The 19,224-nt window shown below is 40.6% G+C and overlaps 1 protein-coding gene across 1 annotated transcript in view; it reads left to right on the top strand.

Annotated features, from left to right (window-relative positions):
* The first annotated feature begins 18,683 nt into the window (after window positions 1-18,683).
* LOC143115274 (protein-glutamine gamma-glutamyltransferase 2-like) overlaps window positions 18,684-19,224 on the top strand; it is a 28,173-nt gene continuing 27,632 nt past the window's right edge. The window contains exon 1 of the mRNA XM_076277249.1: window positions 18,684-18,713. Coding sequence (XP_076133364.1) covers window positions 18,684-18,713 — 30 coding nt within the window. The remainder of the gene's footprint in view (window positions 18,714-19,224) is intronic.

Genomic DNA, 19,224 nt, shown 5'->3' on the forward strand with positions numbered 1-19,224 from the left:
TTCAAAATGAAGCCATGTTCAAGAGAGTCAAAAGCTTTATAAAAATCAAGAAACATAAGAAAACTATTATCATTGATAAGATCGTTATAGTCTAGCACATCCAAAATCAGTCTAACATTGTTAGCAATATGACGTTTCCTCATGAACCCAGATTGTGACTCATCAATGATAGAGTCCAGAACGTATTTCAATCTATTAGCAAATATGATAGCCAACACTTTATAATCATTATTTAGCAGTGTAATTGGACGCCAGTTCTCTAAATTTTCCTTATCTTTATTTGGTTTGGGAATCAGGATGATGTTACCTTGAGTCATACTTGTTGGAAGAGCTTCACTATGAATACTTTCTGAGAAAACATTTAGCAAAAAGGGAGATAGTTCTTTGTCAAACATTTTATAGAACTCAGAGGTAATACCATCACACCCTGGGCTTTTATTATTTTTAAGACTATCAATCGCTTTCAATACCTCATCATTAGAGATATTATAATCACATGCATCCCTACCCTCTGCGGAAATGACTCTACAATGGTTAATTGAATCTATAAATGACTTAGCGGTCACTTCACAGTATTTAGAGGTATATAGATTGCTGTAAAAACGGTGGCAAAAGGTAGAAATATCTTTGGGATTATCAACTATCTGGTCATCTATTTTTAGTTTGTCGATTGTAGCAAGAAGAGATCTATTTTTTTCCAATCTAAAAAAGTAGGCTGAGTTTTGCTCCTCTAACCATTTGGATCTAGATCGAATGTATGCACCCTTAGCTTTTTCTATATATAATTCATCCAATTTATTTTGTAAGTGCATATATTCAGTCCTCTCCAATTCAGATAAGGGCTCCTTTTGAAAAAGAGACGCCAGCTGCATGGTAATCTCGTCTTCACTTGCTCTTTTTTGTTTAGCCAGATCAGCACCAAACTTCCTAAAAAACTTCCCTAACTCATATTTTAACAGTTCCCAATTCCTCCCGTAAGATTTCTGGGTTTCTGCAAGGTTCCAGTATGTTATTATTAGATCTTTAACTTTTTCTTTAACTTGTGAGTAGTTCAAAAGAGAACTATTTAATTTCCAGAAAGTTGCTTTTGGGCCTGTATGACTTCCAGGCAAGGATATTGATTGATAGATTGCTTTATGATCAGTCAACGGAGTATTACAAATATGAACTGAAATTTTATCGTTTATCAGGCATTTGGAAACTAGCCAATAATCAATTCTAGACTGTCTTGACCTGTCCTTATTAGACCAAGTATATTGTCGCTCAAATGGAAACAATTTCCTCCAGACATCAACTAGTTCAAACTTCTCCATAAAACATTTTAGAGTTGAGTTGAGAGATGCTGAATTCCTTGGGGGGTATCTGTCTATGTTGTTATTTAAGGCTATATTAAAGTCTCCACCTAAGATTAAAGAAGCATTAGGATATTTAGTTAACCAGTAAGAGACCTTATCTTCCAACGTATCAAACAGTGTACTATTCTCCAGAGATGATTGGTATCCATAAATGTTAATTACAATAATAGTAAGACTGTTCATGGCTATAATCATACTGACAAAGTGACCTGAAACATCTGTATCGGTCTCCATAACATTTCCCTTAAAGTTGTGTTTGAAAATCCCTACCCCAGCTGAATGTTCAGATCCGTGTGCTAACCATATGTTGTTCCCCCATTGTGATTTCCAAAAGTTAGTGTCATTTGGAGTTGAGTGACATTCTTGAAAAAAATAAAAATCTGCCTTGTATTTCTTTGCAAACAAAAATAAAGCCTTGCGTTTCACATTATCTTTCAGACCCCTAACATTAATTGACAATAAAGACAAAGACATAGAACAATACTGTGAATTAAACACAGATAACTAGAGAAAATTACAATACTTCCCTCTATGAACACTTAATCGCAGACTAACTCTGCAGCAGAGGAACAAAACCTGTAGTTAAGATAACAAGGGCATATTTTCCAACCTGTTCAATATGCATGCTGAATGAGCACCAAAAAAGAACCTATTGAATTCAACACAAGGGTACTTTAACAACGTAAACCCCTTCTTTACCTAAAATAAAGATAATAATAAAATAATAATAATAAAAAAGAAAGTAGTTGGTGATATCGAATCACCATATACGGCTCTGCGAATTACAAAACAGAAGCGCCATCTTCTGGCGAATAACGGTAGTGGCCTACGAGATTTGCGCATGAAAGAACACAATTAATCTATGTCTATCTATGAGAATCTATTAATAACTTCATCATTACCCATTTAAGAGTGGACCAAATTAAATTTCGGACAGCACCAGCAAAAATTACAGCCTAGTGGCAGTAAAACAACCTTCATTCACAAATGATTAGCTGTGACTTTTTTACCATCAATGTACGCAAAGGACCCTTTGAAGCCTGCTTTCTTCCCTTCCTTCCTCGCTCGTTCAACCAACGGCCACAGTTTGTTCCTGATGTCCTTGGACTCCTGAGTCAGATCTTCATATAGTTTTATTTTATTTTCCTTGAGTATGGCTGCTGATCTAGCATCCCTCCAGATTTTGTCCCTATGCGATCTTGATAGGAACTGCACGATAATGCGACGGCTGGAGTTCATCTGAGCAGAGCGGGGACCCAGTCTGTGCACAATGTCCACGGAGTAGGCCAGATGATGAGCGATGTCAGGGGAGACCTGGCTGAAAATGTCAATGATGATATTCTTAACGTTCTCTCCAGTTTGCTCAGGAATGCCAGCAACTCGCAGGTTCCATCTTCTTTTGTATGCATCCAGGTCGCCACATCTGTCCCGGAGAACGCCATTCTCTTTTTCTAAGATGTCAACTTTGTTCTGTAGGGATACAACTTTATGCGTCATGTCTTCTACTTGTTTCCCCATGGAGTCAAGGACATCGGTGACGCTTTTGATGGAGTTGGTGTTGTCTTTAACCGTTACTTCTAATGATTGAAGTCGTCTGAGTGACTCCTCTTGCATCTTTTCAATTCTTTCCATTACTGTTAACAGACGAGAGTTGGACACAGGCTCAGAGTCATTCTCGTCGCTTGTTCGTAACTTGGATTTCTTTGCTGCTCGCGGTGGTTTAGAAGTTTCTAATGTTAAAGGCGCCGCCAAACACATCTCAGTTTGCTCTGATAATGTTGAAGTGTTTTCAGATTCAGTTTGGTCACTCGGAGATTTCTTGGCATAAGAATGCATTACAGTATGTATATCTTCCATTTCTTCCATGGTCCAAAATGTTTTCGAAGAAAAATAATAAAAAAAAGTGCACTATAGTTTCTTAGAATTCAGGTTACCGGTAGTTAGCAGGTTGCTCGAACCTTCAAGAAAACACGTCAACTCGGCTAGCAACGTTTGTTCGAGAAAAGAAATAAAGAAAAAAAACACTTGAATGAAAAGCCCTTTTTGAGAATTGTCGACTTCTTCAGTTATTTATCCATAAGGTTTCTTCTGTTCAGCCCTTAGTCATGTTTAGTTGTTAAGAACGTTCGTTTTACTCCTCACACTGCAGAGCCACGCAGTAAGGATGTTACCGAGACGCCATCTTGGACCCCCCCTCGCCTTCCCGGGATGCTTTGCGGGCGCGTTAAAGTTGCTTGACGTCACCCATAGGACTAGAGTGGAATGCGACACGACAAAAAGAAGTGAAGTACAAGTGGATCGATCCGTACCGTAACGGTACGGATCCACTTGTACTTCACTTCTTTTTGTCGTGTCGCATAGATGTCGCGCTGCCTCCCCACGTTCAGTCGTGTGTGGGCGTTTTGTTTAAAATGTCAGTTACCAGCTCATACTCAGTTCGTTTTAACGTATCTTAAGTGTTTTTCCACAAATGGACCACAATTTTAGGCATGTACTTAACAGTATACAACACATTAATAGCCTAAACAAACTATGCAAGCCATTTCGAAATCTTGTTTTATTTAAACTACTCAATGCAATCTCAAATCCTCACCAGAAACACCAACAGTCAATATATTCATCCAAATCCTAGTTTCGTTTGTTTTATGGACTATAGGTGGTCGTGGAAGAGATCGTTAAAACATTATTTGTCTGGTAAGCGGAACCAAAGTTTCACAGGCACCGTTGTGGTAGAACAAAGGACCTACAAACTCGTCCTTTCATTGGAGAGTCGCCTCGCGTTCAACGGATTCATTTGCATAAAGCTGGGCATCGGCAAGTACCGTAACGGTACCGATCCACTTGTACTTCACTTCATTTTGTCGTGTCGCATTCCACTCTAGTCCTATGGGTGACGTCAAGCGACTTTAACGCGCCCGCAAAGCATTCCAGGAAGGCAGCGCTGCATTTGAAATAATGTCGCGCGTCAAAAAGCTGGCCGATGCCCAGCTTTATGCAAATGAATCCGTTGAACGCGAGGCGACTCTCCAATGAAAGGACGAGTTTGTAGGTCATTTGTTCTACCACACAGTGAAACTTTGGTTCCGCTTACAAGACAAATAATGTTTTAACGATCTCTTCCACGACCAACTAGTAGTCCATAAAACAAACGAAACCAGGATTTGGATGAATATGTTGACTGTTGGCGTTTCTGGTGAGGATTTGAGATTGCTTTGAGTAGTTTAAATAAAACAAGATTTCGAAATGGCTTGCATAGTTTGTTAAGGCTATTAATGTGTTGTATACTGTTAAGTACATGCCTAAAATTGTGGTCCATTTGTGGAAAAACACTTAAGATACGTTAAAACGAACTGAATATGAGCTGGTAACTGACATTTTAAACGAAACGCCCACACACGACTGAACGAGGGGAGGCAGCGCGACACCATGCGTATGTCGGGTCGTGCAAGTGGATCGGTACCGTAACGGCTCCCACACACAGCTGCGTGCTTCGCGTTGCTGGAGACGCATCCCATTTACTTTACATGGGCTCACGTGATCCGTTGCCGAACTGAATTGTGGGTCCGTCGCGTCGCGTTTCTCCCGCCGCTCGCGTTGAGGAGTTCAGCTGTTGCTGCACCGACAGACGGCACCGGCCAATCAAGCCAATCTACGGACGGCACCAACCAATCACATTAAGGTTTTACTTCAAGTCATTTGCATCTACCGTCTGGAACACCCACTGGCATGCGTTGAAGGAACGCAGCTGTGTGTGGGAGCCGTATCTGCTCGCTCAGCGCTGACGGCGCCCCCACTCCCTCTTCTATGTCAAAATTCTAAGATGGAATTTTATGAGATAGGATAGGGTGCCTACTCTAGCCTGTTAGTCCTCTAAAATGTTATAGAACATTGAGATAGAACATGTTGAAATTATTTAGAAACGGACAGCAGTAGCTACATATAGAAAATACCAAATATATTATTTTATTTTTTTTACCATCGCTTTGGCGCCACCATGGTGCTGCGCCCCTATGCGCCGCATATAGCGCATACCCACTTTTTGCGCCACTGCTGAAGGGCAAAGGGAATATCGATCACAATGTTTTACTCTGGCCTTTTTTGGGATAGGCTATGTATTGGCAGACAGCCCTAACTTAACGTTGTCGTTGACACACCCGCTCGCTTGACTGCCGGTGCAAACAAGTACAGTATGTGCTTTGACACTCTCCGTGCGTGTAGGCCTACTGTAGCGTGCATCATACGCGGAGTTAGTGGGGGGGCAGGGGGAGCACTGCCCCCCCTGGTGGAAACGGGTAATTGCATTGTTTCAACAATTAGTGAAATACGTCTGGCATGACCAGATATTTTAAAAATAATTTAAATAACACAAAACAACAATATAAGGAACGGGCTGCGGTTGATGATGGGAGCAGCCAGGTTTTCTTCTCTTGCGATCCTTCACATCACATCGAAAGCGATATTACGGCCAACCTGATGAGGCATGCAGGATGCAAAAAACGAAAATTACTGTTGCACTAGTATGGACATCTTGCCGTGCCAACATTGCAATAAAGGTTGTCTAAATGCCATGTATATAAATTTCCTGTCAGCTTACTAATTGATTTTGCGTTGTGTGTAGATTTAGACTTTTTATTCCACTTTGTTTAAACAGCAAAGTGGCGAAGCCTTGTTCACCTATTTGCAACTGGCTGGTGAATGTGACGCGCGTAGGCCTGGCTACACCATGACCCTTATTGTGCATCTAGGCCTACTGATCGCTGTGGATTAAATTTTTTTCGTGCCATTGGATTACAGCAAAATATTAATATTTTTTCTTAACATGTCTTAACGTAATGGCGTGTTGCGATTCGTTTGGAGAGGCATCAGACTAGGTGAACACTTCCTTTGATTTTTGGAGTTCTCGCTATTAGGTCTGCCCTGCACTCAGTAGCCTACAGTTTGGAGTTTACTTAATTTGCCTTTGTAGAATCGAATTTAAGTTTTCAATGACTCGTTCTCCTTAAGCTAAGCATACATGAACCGATGCATCTTGTTATTTAAAACTCCACTCTGTTGGCTCGGATGCCAGCAGCACTCTTGAGGCGTCGGAGGTTTACCAACGTTCCACAAGCACAGCTAAGCTAGGTGGCATCCGTTACACTAGACTAGGCTATATAGTTCGTTTTTAATAGCAAACAGAAATGTCAAGATGGAAGGTCATTACATTCTTTAATTGACAAAATATTGTAGCGTCGGCGCAAAAAGACAGTGTTAGCGTTCTCCCGCGCAGGGCATCCTGGGATACGAGAGCGAACATTTGGGGGGTTTATGTCGTTATTCTCCTTAGTTTTGAGTGTAATGTTAGCGTCTTTATTGTGACATGTTTCCCTTTTAGTTTCCCCTCGTGTGTGATCCTTTTTGTGTGGGGGGCTGCGTCCTCCCCTGTATGTGTAGTGTGTGTCTGCTTGACGTGCCCCGTGTGTATTGTGTTCAGTCTGTGTCCCTGCTCTCGTTCTCAGTGAATATACCTTTTGATTGGACAACTGTGTGGTTCGCTATCAAATCGTTACAATATGATTGTACAAAATATTCAATCAATGTGGCGCAACTGAGTCTAGAAGTGGTGGATTAATTTATCAAAAGTGAGCAGCAACCAGACTATGGGCTAAGCCTCGAATGTTTTCAACTGCTAAGCGACACCCCTGTCGATTGCGTTTCAAGACAACCGTGCTGCATTGGATTTCATAAGGACGAATTGTTAAATTGTTACAATGTAATTATATATATATATATATATCTTATATTTAGCATGATTGTTTTCTCCATATGTGCTCATGCTATGTTCCCCAGGTGGTAAGCCAGGTCTCAGCTGCTACAGTTATTATTTTTTTCTGCCCCCCCTGGCTCGAATGTCAAACTCCGCCTATGGCGTGCATGTCAGATAACCCTTCCTTCCCTCTACCCCTCTGTTTTTCAGCAAATCATATGACGACGTTTCTTGTAGGCCTACTGTTGTGCTGGCTGTCGGAATGATCAGCAGCACAAATAAGTTTGCTAAAATATTGGTGGGACAATTTTGTCATCTTAAAATATTGAGTAGGACTAGTCCTTAGCGTCCCACCCTAAATCTATGTCCATGTGCGATACAGCCATTCAGCATAAATGTTTTGGAACTATTGATCGCGTGCGGCGACATCAAAAAGTGTCGCAACTCTCTTTTTCTATGGCTCTGGTCCTAGCTAAAGCCAAGGGAGAGAGAGGGGAAAAACGGGTATTATGCGACCAACAGAAAATTGCCATCAGAAATCTAAGAGTTAGATTTAGATAAGATAAGATAATCCTTAAGATTTAATTGTCTCCAAAGGGAGAAATTTGCATTTATACAGCGTCCAAGACAATGAAGGAAAAGAGACTTACAGACAACCCCCCCCATACATCTTCAGTAGGACATGCAGCAAATACACACATACACATTCCTTGGGCATGCTTCCCTGCACCATACCTGTTTGAGCTCATGTGGGGAAAGCACAACCACTATGTACATTTATAAGTAGTACTAACATTGTTTAGTTGACAGGTGAGTCAACGACGATGCAGAGGGTCACTAGATGTGTTGGTGTGCCAGAGTTTGGTGCTCCAGTCTCAAGTGGTGCTCCACACATTCCAGAACTTCCCTTTACAAAAATTAAATGTTTGTGGCAGATTTGCAGCAAACTTGTGGGTATGGGGAAACAAATGAGTCGACTAAGAAATATTGCCAGAAGTTTGCCAATGTTGGCCTAGGCAGGCAAACTACCAGCAAAGTTCGCTCGTGATTTGCCACCACACTTAGCCAACTAGAAAATGTAATTTCGAGGAAATTACCAGTGCATGAAAATATGAACATACTGTATATAAACATAAAATGCAAAACAAACTTTTATTTGATAACAGTTGGCAGAAGTCATAGTTGATAACAACTGACAGTTGAAATGGCTGAACAGTTAAATAGTTGAGTAGTTTAAATAGTTAAATTATTTAATAGTGAATTATTGTAGTGAGGACATTTATTTTGAAACAGTTGTGGGCAGAGGAAATAGTGGGGTGGGCAAACTGCGGCCCGCCAAGCACTTTCATCCGGCCCGTCGAGCATTTCATTTAGTTATCAGGCTGCTCGCTATTTTTTTCCTGCGATAGAGACGAGGTTAGCTTTACTGCAAACTGCTTTTCACTCTCCTTAGATAATGTTTACAATGTCAATGTCAAAACATCATGTTAAATACAGATAACATCATGTTAAACTAAGTTAACTCTTAGTTATCTCCTTTGCAGCAGATCTAACGTGAACGTTATGCGATCCATTTAATTAGGAACGCGTCTGCACTCACGAGAGGGAGAGAGAGCCGCAGGTTCCAGCTGGCTTGTGATTGTTGATAATTGATATCTCCTTCTTATAAGAAAGTTTTAAAAGGAAATCATGAAGGCAACAGTAGTTCCCACTACTGACCATTTAAAAACTGTGAGAGGGCCCAGCCGTAGGTACAGCACTAGCCATAGGCGCAGGCAGAAGATCATTGAGATTGGCCCGCCGGCCAATTTTCAAAACCCAATGTGGCCCTTGAGCCAAAAAGTTTGCCCACCCCTGAAATAGTTGAACAGGATCTGTAGAGCCAGATTGTTTAAAGCCTAAGACAGTAGCCTGGCGAGCCAGACCCACATTAAAATGTAGGGTCTGGGCACTGACCGTTCGCAGTGCTCAGTCCGAGGGGCGGGATAATCAGTTGTCTTTCAAATTCCCTCTGCACGCAATAGGACGCAATAGGATATTTGTTTTCAAGTAGCAGGGAATTCAAGCCAAACCGTTGCAACTCTGCATTGGCACACATCTCTTTATTTAAGTTCTTACAGTTGATGGTGTATGTCAGAATGAAAACCAAGCCACGAGGTTGAGAGAATTGTCTGTAGACCTGCGAGACAAGGTTGTGTGAAGACACAGATCTGGGGAAGGGTACAAGAACATTTCTACAGCATTGGAAGTGCCCAAGAGCACAGTAGCCTCCATCATTCTCAAATGGAAAAGTTTGGAACAACCAACAGTCTTCCTAGATCTGGCCGCTCAGCCTAACTGAGTGATCCAGGACGAAGGGCCTTGGTCAGACAGGTAAGGACCCAATGGTCACTATGAATGAGATCTAGAGTTCCTTTGAGAAGATGAGAAGCATAAAGCATGACAAACATCAGTGCAGCTCAGTGCCTGGTTTCTTCCATTGGGAATTGTTCAGTCTTAGTTTTATCCTGCTTTTCTTAAACCTTTATGTATACTTATCATTATAAAGGCCCATTCACACCAAGAACGATAACAATAACTATAAATAAATATCGTTCTCGTTAATATGAATGACGACTTTCACACATAAACTATAACGATAACGACATGAAGAACGATATCGTTGGGGATCACTTTCAGAGTGATTTTCACAACGATAAAATGCTAATAGCCAATCAGAACCCATCGAATTTTAGCCGTCACATTCATTAACACAAGGAGAGACTTTGTTTATCGTTGTTCAGTGTGAACGCTTTTATCGTTATGGATAAAGTTATCATTATCGTTGTCGTTCTTGGTGTGAATGGGCCTTAAGCCCCACACCATCACATACCCTTCACCATATCTCACTGTTGGCATGGACTACTTTCCATAAGATCATCTCTCAATGCGAATCAAACCAGCCTATTAGCCTATTAGGCTAACTGAAATAAAACCATGCCAATCTCTAGGTATGGTAAAGGGTATGTGATGATGTGGGGCTATTTTAATTCCAAAGACCAAGGGAACTTTATCAGGATGCATAGTATCCTGGATCCATGAAATAAAATAAAAATCTGCCTGCCTCTGGGAATTTAACATAGGGGTATGTATACTTATGAGCCCCTGTATTTTCATTCATTCATTCATTCATTCATTCATTCATTCAACCTTTATTTATTCTCGGAGGGTCATTGAGGGAAGCCCTCATTTTCAATGAAGCCGAGATTAAACAATGAAGTAAAAAGATGTAAAAAGAGAGAGAAAAAAAGTATAGGTATAGGTCTAGGCCTATAAATAAAATAAAACAAAGTAAAATAAATAAATAATAAGATAACATACATTTAACAATACAATGTTCTTATTTTAAGGAAGAACATTTATTTGTTTACAATACATTATGCATTCACAGAAAAAATTGGTGTCATTAAAGGTTGGATGATTTTTTTACTTTTTTTTTTTTAATTAAGGCATTTACATCAATTTCCAAAATTTTAGTCAACTCTAGCATGTGTATGTTCAGGGTATGTAAACTTATGAGCACAACTGTACAATATGTTGTAAGTTGAATGAGACATTTATTTGTAGGCCTGTCGCGATATTCAATAAATCAATTAATCGCATGATAATTAAAATTAGCTCGATAATTTTTCTGGCCACGATAAATGCCATTTGCATGCTTGTTTGTTTTCCTCGTCTCTCTCTCCCTCGGGTCCTTAGAGTAACCATGAGTGAACCCTCATGTCAGTCACTTGTCAGTCGCATGGTGTGTGGGGAGGCGGAACTACTGGCGTAGCCTACCACAGAGTGCAGCTAAAGGGCCGCGTGAGAAGTATACCGGTAGGCACTATAGGCAGAGAGAAAGCTAGTTGCGAGTTCGAAGATGGAATTGGTTTCTAAGCGAAACGCGACAGCTGCAGTGTGGGAGCATTTCGGATTTAAACCGAATGCCCGTGGTGAACCACTGAACGTGTGCGAGTCGGTGTGTCGCATTTGTTGGAAAACAGTCGCAATTAAAAGCGGCAACACAACAAACATGCATATGCATCTAAAACAATCATCCGCTGCAGTTTTCCCAGTTGGGGGAAAAAAACACAACAAGTGGGCCGTCTTCCTCTTCCCGAGGAAAATTCTCAGAACGACAATATTATCGCTTATCGCAATAATTTCTGAGACAATTTATCGTCAAGCAAAATTTGTTATCGTGACAGGCCTATTTATTTGTTTGATGGGGTGGATTAATGACTGGTTTTACTGACTTTATTAAATGTTAGTTGCTCTGGCTAGACACAACTCTTGATTGGGAGAGCATGCATTTTTAATCCACATAACATTACACAGCTAAGAATGTTTTGCCTTTGTTCCAGATAGGTGCCGGGGCCACCCGATCCCACCTCCTAATGGCATGACTACTCATGTAGCGCCAAGCATCATTTCATTTGTGGCAAAGCCTGATTCTTAAGAAATGGAACAAAATGTCTCAAAACGTATACTTAACATGTCATAATCTACAGAGTTATGCATTTATATCTTTGCAGTGACAACTAATTGTGTTTGTGTCAACTCCCCAAGATGCTAATGTGACCTTCTTGGGGAGTTGATGGTTAAGAATATCTTACAAAGTTGACTTAATAGTCATTATTATCACACAAGAAATGTAGTTTATGCACCAGCCATATAGGTGTCTCTTCTTATTTTTTCTTCTTCTGTCTCTTCTTCTTATTCTTCTTCTTCTTATTAATAATAATAGTATTATTATTACTAATTAGACTGTCTAAATGTTGACCAGTAGAATGATCTGATCTAATCTGGGAAGGAGCTCTGATCAGCTGTTGGATCAAAATGCAAGGTCATCAGGGCAACGTTTACAAATTGTAGAAATGCAACAAATGCAAACAGATGTGAATAGCTTGTTTCCAACTTTAATCGCATTATGCCATCAAATAGAATGGATGAACAGAGTATTTTATCTTGTTGTGTTAACATAGAAGGCAACTGTGGTCAAAAATGCTCAGATCTTATTTAACAATCCCATTTGCAACCCTGTAGTTATGCTGGGGAATACAACTGCCCATTTTAGCAGATATCTAGTGTCCCCTCATGGTTTTCTGGGATCCACATGAATAATGAATTGTCTCGCAGCCAATGACTACTCACATCTGGCTCCAGCTTCTACCCCAATCTCCAACTCGGAGTGTAACATTATGTTATGCTCCAGAGCCTGTTTACTGGAGCGATAGACCAATGGAGCCCATACACATGGCACCGTACATGTTTGAGCCATAATCGGAAGAGCAATTAGATATTGAGGAAGAACCAGTCCCTCAAAGTGTTAAGACAGTTAAGTATTGTTATTTTGTACATTTTCTCTATAGCCATAATCATAGCACTTCAGCAGATTATTATTAACACATTATTATGCTGTCCAACAACCTGGGCCACTCATAAATTAGGCTGTAATGCATTGGGTGCTGCTTCAAACTTTATTAATTTGGTCAGACAACCAACGTAATGTAACGTGACGTAAGCTTTACTCTCTTTCCGTGTCAGTTTAGTTTGCTACTGCACTGCTGTAGACTATCTAGGATTAGTTTGTGCCTCCCTAGTTATTACTGTGTCAGCCGCTGAGTGAGGCATATACAAAGGGAGAGGTTTGTCTATGGAGAAGGAGTGGGTATGAGACGTGCATGCTCCTATACAAATGACATGCCTTCATTCTTCCTCAGAGGACAAACTCAAGTCAATCTCAAATAACTGACTCTGGAGTAGACACAGTAGACCATGGACATGGTTCTAATCGTATGCAGACACACCTGGTCCAAGTAAGACTAAGGACAGGACCGGTCTTGGGAATTAATTATGCAAATACATAAATTAAATTAATCCATGTGGATCCAGTACTGTATGCAAGTAAGTCTGAGAACACATGATGTGATATGGTCACTCGCAAATGCACAATGTAGCAATATAAGTCTTTGTGTAGCAATATAAGTTGTTTCAGTAAGTTTATGTTTTTGCATCTTTGAAAGACCACATCTGTTTTCTCAAAAATAAATTCCAAGTGATCACAAAAAACCTTCTGGGACTGGTGAGGTTGCTGTCACTCAGATAAAAGTATCATCATTAGAATCACAAACCACAGACATTTTTTTATTATATGTTATTACCGGTATTTTGCAAAAAATCTTATATTATGTGTCGAAAAACTGATGGACATGCCAGGTCTTGTTGATTGCCAGGTGACGATATGCAGAACAGTGAAACAATACAGCAAGTTTCACAGATGAAGGGCGAACCATGATGGATATATCTGTCAGCACTCTGGATAAACGTCTCCCTGGGGTATATGTAGCCTAACCATACCATGCGGTATATCAGGAGGCACTGACCCCCCTTCAAAGACAGAAATAGAGATCATGTGTAGAGTGTGAAGTCATATGTTATAAGACTTTCACAATGGGAAAGATTATACATAGGCTTTGCATATACCGCGCCCTGAAGTGATATATCGTGAATAACATAAAATAAAGTCCCTGTTTGAAGTAAGGAAATTTAAATTTATCCATTTTGTTTGGTTGAGTGAACTGCATTTAACTTTTGTTTAAAAGAAAGATTTAAAGAGCTCAGATGCAAAACCCTAAATGCCACCTCCCTCGAAAATGAGATAAGGATGGTGAGTAAATGCTCTCCACAAAACGATTTCTTAATCTTTGCTTTTCTTGATGCTTTCCTTGACCTGCCATGTCATTCTATTGTCTACCTTAAGAGAAATTTGTCTTGGAAATAATCTATAATAGTACAGGCAACACAGTACACCACTAGGCGTCATAGGCATGGGTAGTTGAGTAACAGTAGGCCAAATTAACAAACAAAAGAATATAAGGTACAAACAGACAAACCATGGATGGCCCTCTCAGAGCCTGAACTAATACAAAAAACAAATAACTCAAGGGAAAACATTGCTCAGACACTAAACCATGTGCATTTGCTCTCTTTAAAAGCAACGGGTTATCCACAGCCAACAGGCCGGGCGTGCTAGAGAAGCAATGAAGTCTTAGAATTAAGAATAAAGCCATGTTCTTCCAACAACAACAACCACAAACATCCATGCGGCAAAAATATCAAATGACCGGCTGTGTTCTCCCAGAGAGGAAGCTACGTATATGATCACCACCCACGGGTGGGCCTGATGATGACTCTGGTGGGTCGAAACGTTGCGTTATGTGTTATGATTGCAGTGTGCGGACAACTACTCTTCTTTCCTTGATAAGCTTTTTTGTCCTGCACCTGGCCTCAGTGAGGTGGGATGTGCATACAACCACTTTGAAGAGGACTACAGTGTTAGGACCACCATGCCTATAATATGCCGCAGCCTCTTCTAAGTGTCTCCTAGCACTAGCATAGACAGAAGTCAGGTACTCTTGATGTTGCACCACCCAATCAGTCGGTGGACTGTCCCTGTGGTCACCTCCAGTATTTCCAAGTAGGTGGTCGACTGGTAACTGGCTTCTGACCGAACATCAGCTCATATGGGGAGTGCTGTGTGGACTGGTACACGGTGGTATTATAGGCGAACAGGAGCTGAGGAAGCAACTGGGGCCATTTATGCTTCTTTTCAGGGGGTAAGGTCCTGAAAAAGTCATGAAGTGTCCTGTTGAAACGTTCACATTGACCATTCCCCTCTGGATGATAAGTGGTGGTTCTAGTCTTTGTTATGATGTAGGTGTCACACAGGTGCTTCAACAGCTCCCCCTCAAAGCTGCGCCCCTGATCAGAGTGGATTCTCCTAGGCACGCCATACACATAGAACCATCTCTCAGTTAGAATCTTAGCTACGGTGGAAGCTCTCTGATCAGGGGTGGGAAAGGCCTGGGTAAACTTTGAGAAAACATTTGTGACTACCAGAACATTCTCTTGTCCTGTGCTAGCCCAATCCAAGAGAGTAAAGTCAATGGAGATTATCTGGCGCGTTGTCTAAAAATCGCTATCGTACACCACCTAAACCTGGTCAGAAGTCAATGGCGAGTTGTTCATATGCTATTTTAAGAGCGCATGTCAGTCATATGTGCAGGTGCACGCACCATCCTTCTATCATTCATGAACGCACACCAGTGCACGTCCATGCAAAGCATTACAAATTGCATGATTACAATGGGAAACATAATTAGAATAAAGACATTACGAAATACTGTACATGTCATGATGAGTAGTTATTCACCATCATTTGCAAATTGGTAATGACTGTTAAAAGTGATTAGGGGAGAGGCGAGAGACACGTATGGAGCACAGCTGAAGACGCACTGTCACGAGATATAAGCAACTCCTCTGCAGGATAAATGTTGTTTTATTCAGTCATTTGAGCAATATTAGGGTAAGTGTTGCTTTTTCCAGCCTATGTTTTCAATGGTAACCCATTGTCAGTCAATAGTGAAAGTAACTGCATTAGGGCTGTCAATCGATTAAAAAAAAAATCTAATTAATTACATACTCTGTGATTAATTAATCTAAATTAATCGCATATATAATTTTTGCTGTGAAAGTATTTTAAATATTTAAATTCAAATGAATCATTGAATAATCAGCATTAGTGACATTAAAGTTCAAAAACTCTTTTATTATTATTTTCACTGTTCAAATAATGGCCATAATAATCTCTGATATGACCTAATATGCTGAGGAAATAAATTCAAAAGTGCTTCGGGAAGAAGTTTTTTGTTTCACATACAAGGCATTTTAGGCCACAGATATAACATAGGGGACACAATGAAAATAAATTAACACTCCCCTCAATGTCAACACTTATTTCTTTGCATTGATGTGCGACTATAGAGTTGATGAACTCCGGTGATATGCAAATTCCTTGCTGCAGACATTGCAGAGGACTTTATTTTCAACACTTTATTTTTATCAACACCATCAGGCCGTTTTTTAAAAGTAAATGTTCCAATCAATGATCCAGGCAGCACGTTCTCTTCTTTCTCCTTCATTTTACAGTCTAATGGTTACTGACTAGAACGGCTTGGGGTCAAAGGTCATACGGAATCGATTAATCTACACTAATTTTTTTAATCAGTTATTTTTTCTCAAATTAATTAATCGAAATTAATCAGTTATTTCGACAGCCCTAAACTGCATATAACTGTCTTGTCGTTGACTGACTCCTTGGTGAAGTTAGTTTCACTTTAGCCTCGTGAGACCATCCTGATCTCGCGAGCTTCAGGGTTTCACTCGCAGATCAGTCTTGATACTTTCAGTTAAAGAAAATTTGGAGCAGTTCACCAAACGAACGTCCAATCAGCGTTAGCTTTGAGGCGGGTTGAGGTGTGACGCAACGAACAACATGACGGCATCCACAGAGAAGTTTTATTCAAATTAGAAAGTATTCCTGGGTAAACTGTGAAGCTATGAGTCTCAGCCATGCAGCTGGGAGGAATGAACGACACAGACATCCTCCACGGCTGATTCCAGTTCATAATGGAGGAATATACTTTCTTCAGAAGTGTAGGGCCTACCGTGAAAACTTGATGGGAATTGTCGTTGATTAGGTTCATAAATGGTAAGTTAAAACATCTTAACGTTTGTCACGTTACCTAACTTAATTGTATGTTAAACGGCATTAGAAGAATACTTTGTTCATCTAATTGGTTGATTTGGCCCGTCGATAACCAACAAAGGTGGTGATAGACAGATGGTTTATCCAATCAGCTAACCAGTATGTCCGCCCCTTCCCAAAAGTTCTTCAATGAAAAGTTCCCAGATGGATATGCGGAGCAAATCCATCTGGCGGAGTCAGGTTAGTTTCACTTTGCCAATGAGTTCAAATAATAGATGGTTGCAAATGTGTGAAGGCTATGCTAGGTTTTAGTAAATCATGGTTTAAGAATGACTATTCCATACGGTCTCGCAAGCAGCCTCCTTCAAATGCGCCGTTGAATGCCAAAATACCGATGCATTTATTTGACATATCGCGCTTTGCGCCGTTAAAGGGAATGACAGATGTCATTTTCATTGGTTTAAAATGATGTTACGCCCCAAACACTTGGCTTGGGTTGTCTTGCTTTAGCAAGCACAGTGCTCACACTCAGAACACCACTTTTGCACCTCATGCCACATCTGGGACCAGTAGCACCTCTGTCATATCAAATCTGTGGTCCTGTCCACCCCCAGATGGCCGTGGTTGTTGTGTAGGCTAGTGAGCACTTCGACTCGCAACACCTTTGGCAGTAAAAGCTGCAGCACTGGATCCCTGGAACGAGGAGCCTGGATCGCTCGGTACATGGTCCTATCCACTTCCTGTATCTGGGACCACTGCTTTATCAACTGCGGACTTCCATTGGTTCACTCCACTTGTCTTAACGGGTATGTGGTCGTCCCTGTCACCAAAACCACAGGTATCTGGAAATACAGGGATCAGTCCCTTGCAGGACTTTCTCTTTTGGTTCGACCAGGGATGGTGTCCACCATACAAGATTCTGTCATCCAAGAGTCTTGGATAGGTGCACTCGAGGCTTGTATGTTGGCTATGGCAAGCGGCAGGGGGACGTCCAGGCCGTGTGACACAGATTGCAAAGTGTTAGTGGGGCTTGTGGGAAGCCTAGAAAGGGTATCGGCATTGCAATTAGCTGTCCCAGGACAATATTTGATGTTGTAATAAAGAGGGCAAGCTGAGAATCCCAGCAATGTTCCAGAGCGCCCAGTTTCGCTGACTGCAGGTATTGGAGGGGATTGTTGTCAGTGTACACGGTGAACGTGTTGCCCACTCACTTGGCCACAAACCCTGGCTAGCAAAGGCTATCGGTCGCTGTAACCCATCCTTCTCCATCCTGCTCCCAATCCTGCATGGCATGCATCCGTCTCTAAGATAAAGGGACGACTGAAATCGACATAACCTAGGACTGGTGCTTGAACAAGCCATTCTTTTAATATAAGGCTCTGAATCAAGAAAAAGTCCTGAAGGCAAACCTGAACGTGACTACATTCAATGTTAACTATCCAATTCTAAGATGTCTGTAATTGAAATGTATGCAAATTAGTGCATAATTAATGAGATATTGTTAAATTACATGCATAAACATATATTTTCAGAAAACTTGTAATGCAATATTGTCTCTACATAAATAATCAACTAGTAAAGTTTCAGAAGAATATCAAGGAGTTAAATTTTTTACCCTATTCACCCGTTCTATGTTGCCTATGGAGGCCAGTTTTAGGCCGCAAATGCTAATTAGCAGGTTTAAAACAAAAAAAATCAGCTAAGTAAATATGATATTCAGAATCAGCACCCAAAAATTAGGCAGAATACCCTCTTTACCAGTGTTTTCTCACATTTGACCCCCAAGAGATAGTAGTCCCAGTCTTAATTATGCATTATATAAATGATGATGTCATCTAAGTGTGAACATGGATCGTGAAAATTTGAAGACAAAAAAAATCTTGTTCCTTAGACTCTATACTAGCAAAATATGCAGAAAAATCAATTTTTACAAGAAAATCCAGCGGAATTACACAAGACACCATAAAAAGTGGTCAGACGGATTTAAGAGGATTTTGCATCAGAAATCTTCATGTGTTTGCTGTACTTCTGGTTCGATTTGGTAAGAGTTTGAACTACCTGTTTAAGTCAATTTCATCACCGGTTACACCTTTTGGAAATTGAAAGTGAACGGAGAGAGTCCAGACCAATTTGGTTTGGTGTGTCAGCCAGACTAGATTTTCCTCTGTAAAATGAAACTCAAATAAAATGGCCTATTTTCCAGATTCAGACATTCACACTTACTGAAATGAAATGACGAGGTCTATTAATCCAATGAAACAGGGTTTCTGAGGACTTTAAATCCACTAAAAAAAACAACCTCGCACATATGGAGATGCATTCCAACCACAATTCCTAAATTAACATCAAAGGACAAAACAGTCTCAGAATGTCTCCAAAGACATCACAATTTTCAGTGTACAGTATGGGTTAATGCACCCTACACAAGCACAGATACAGCACACATTCACCATCTGTGTGGTCTGCGGGACAGGAGGAGGAGCGCAATGCTGATGTCACAGACACAGGATCATATCAAAACAATCAGCCAATCACAACTCAGCTTGCACAGA

Source organism: Alosa pseudoharengus, unplaced genomic scaffold (genome assembly GCF_046254945.1).
Source record: "Alosa pseudoharengus isolate Yale_2024_CS ecotype anadromous, Long Island Sound unplaced genomic scaffold, YU_APseudo_1.1 YU_APseudo_1.1_scf_9, whole genome shotgun sequence".
Lineage (NCBI taxonomy): Eukaryota > Metazoa > Chordata > Actinopteri > Clupeiformes > Clupeidae > Alosa > Alosa pseudoharengus.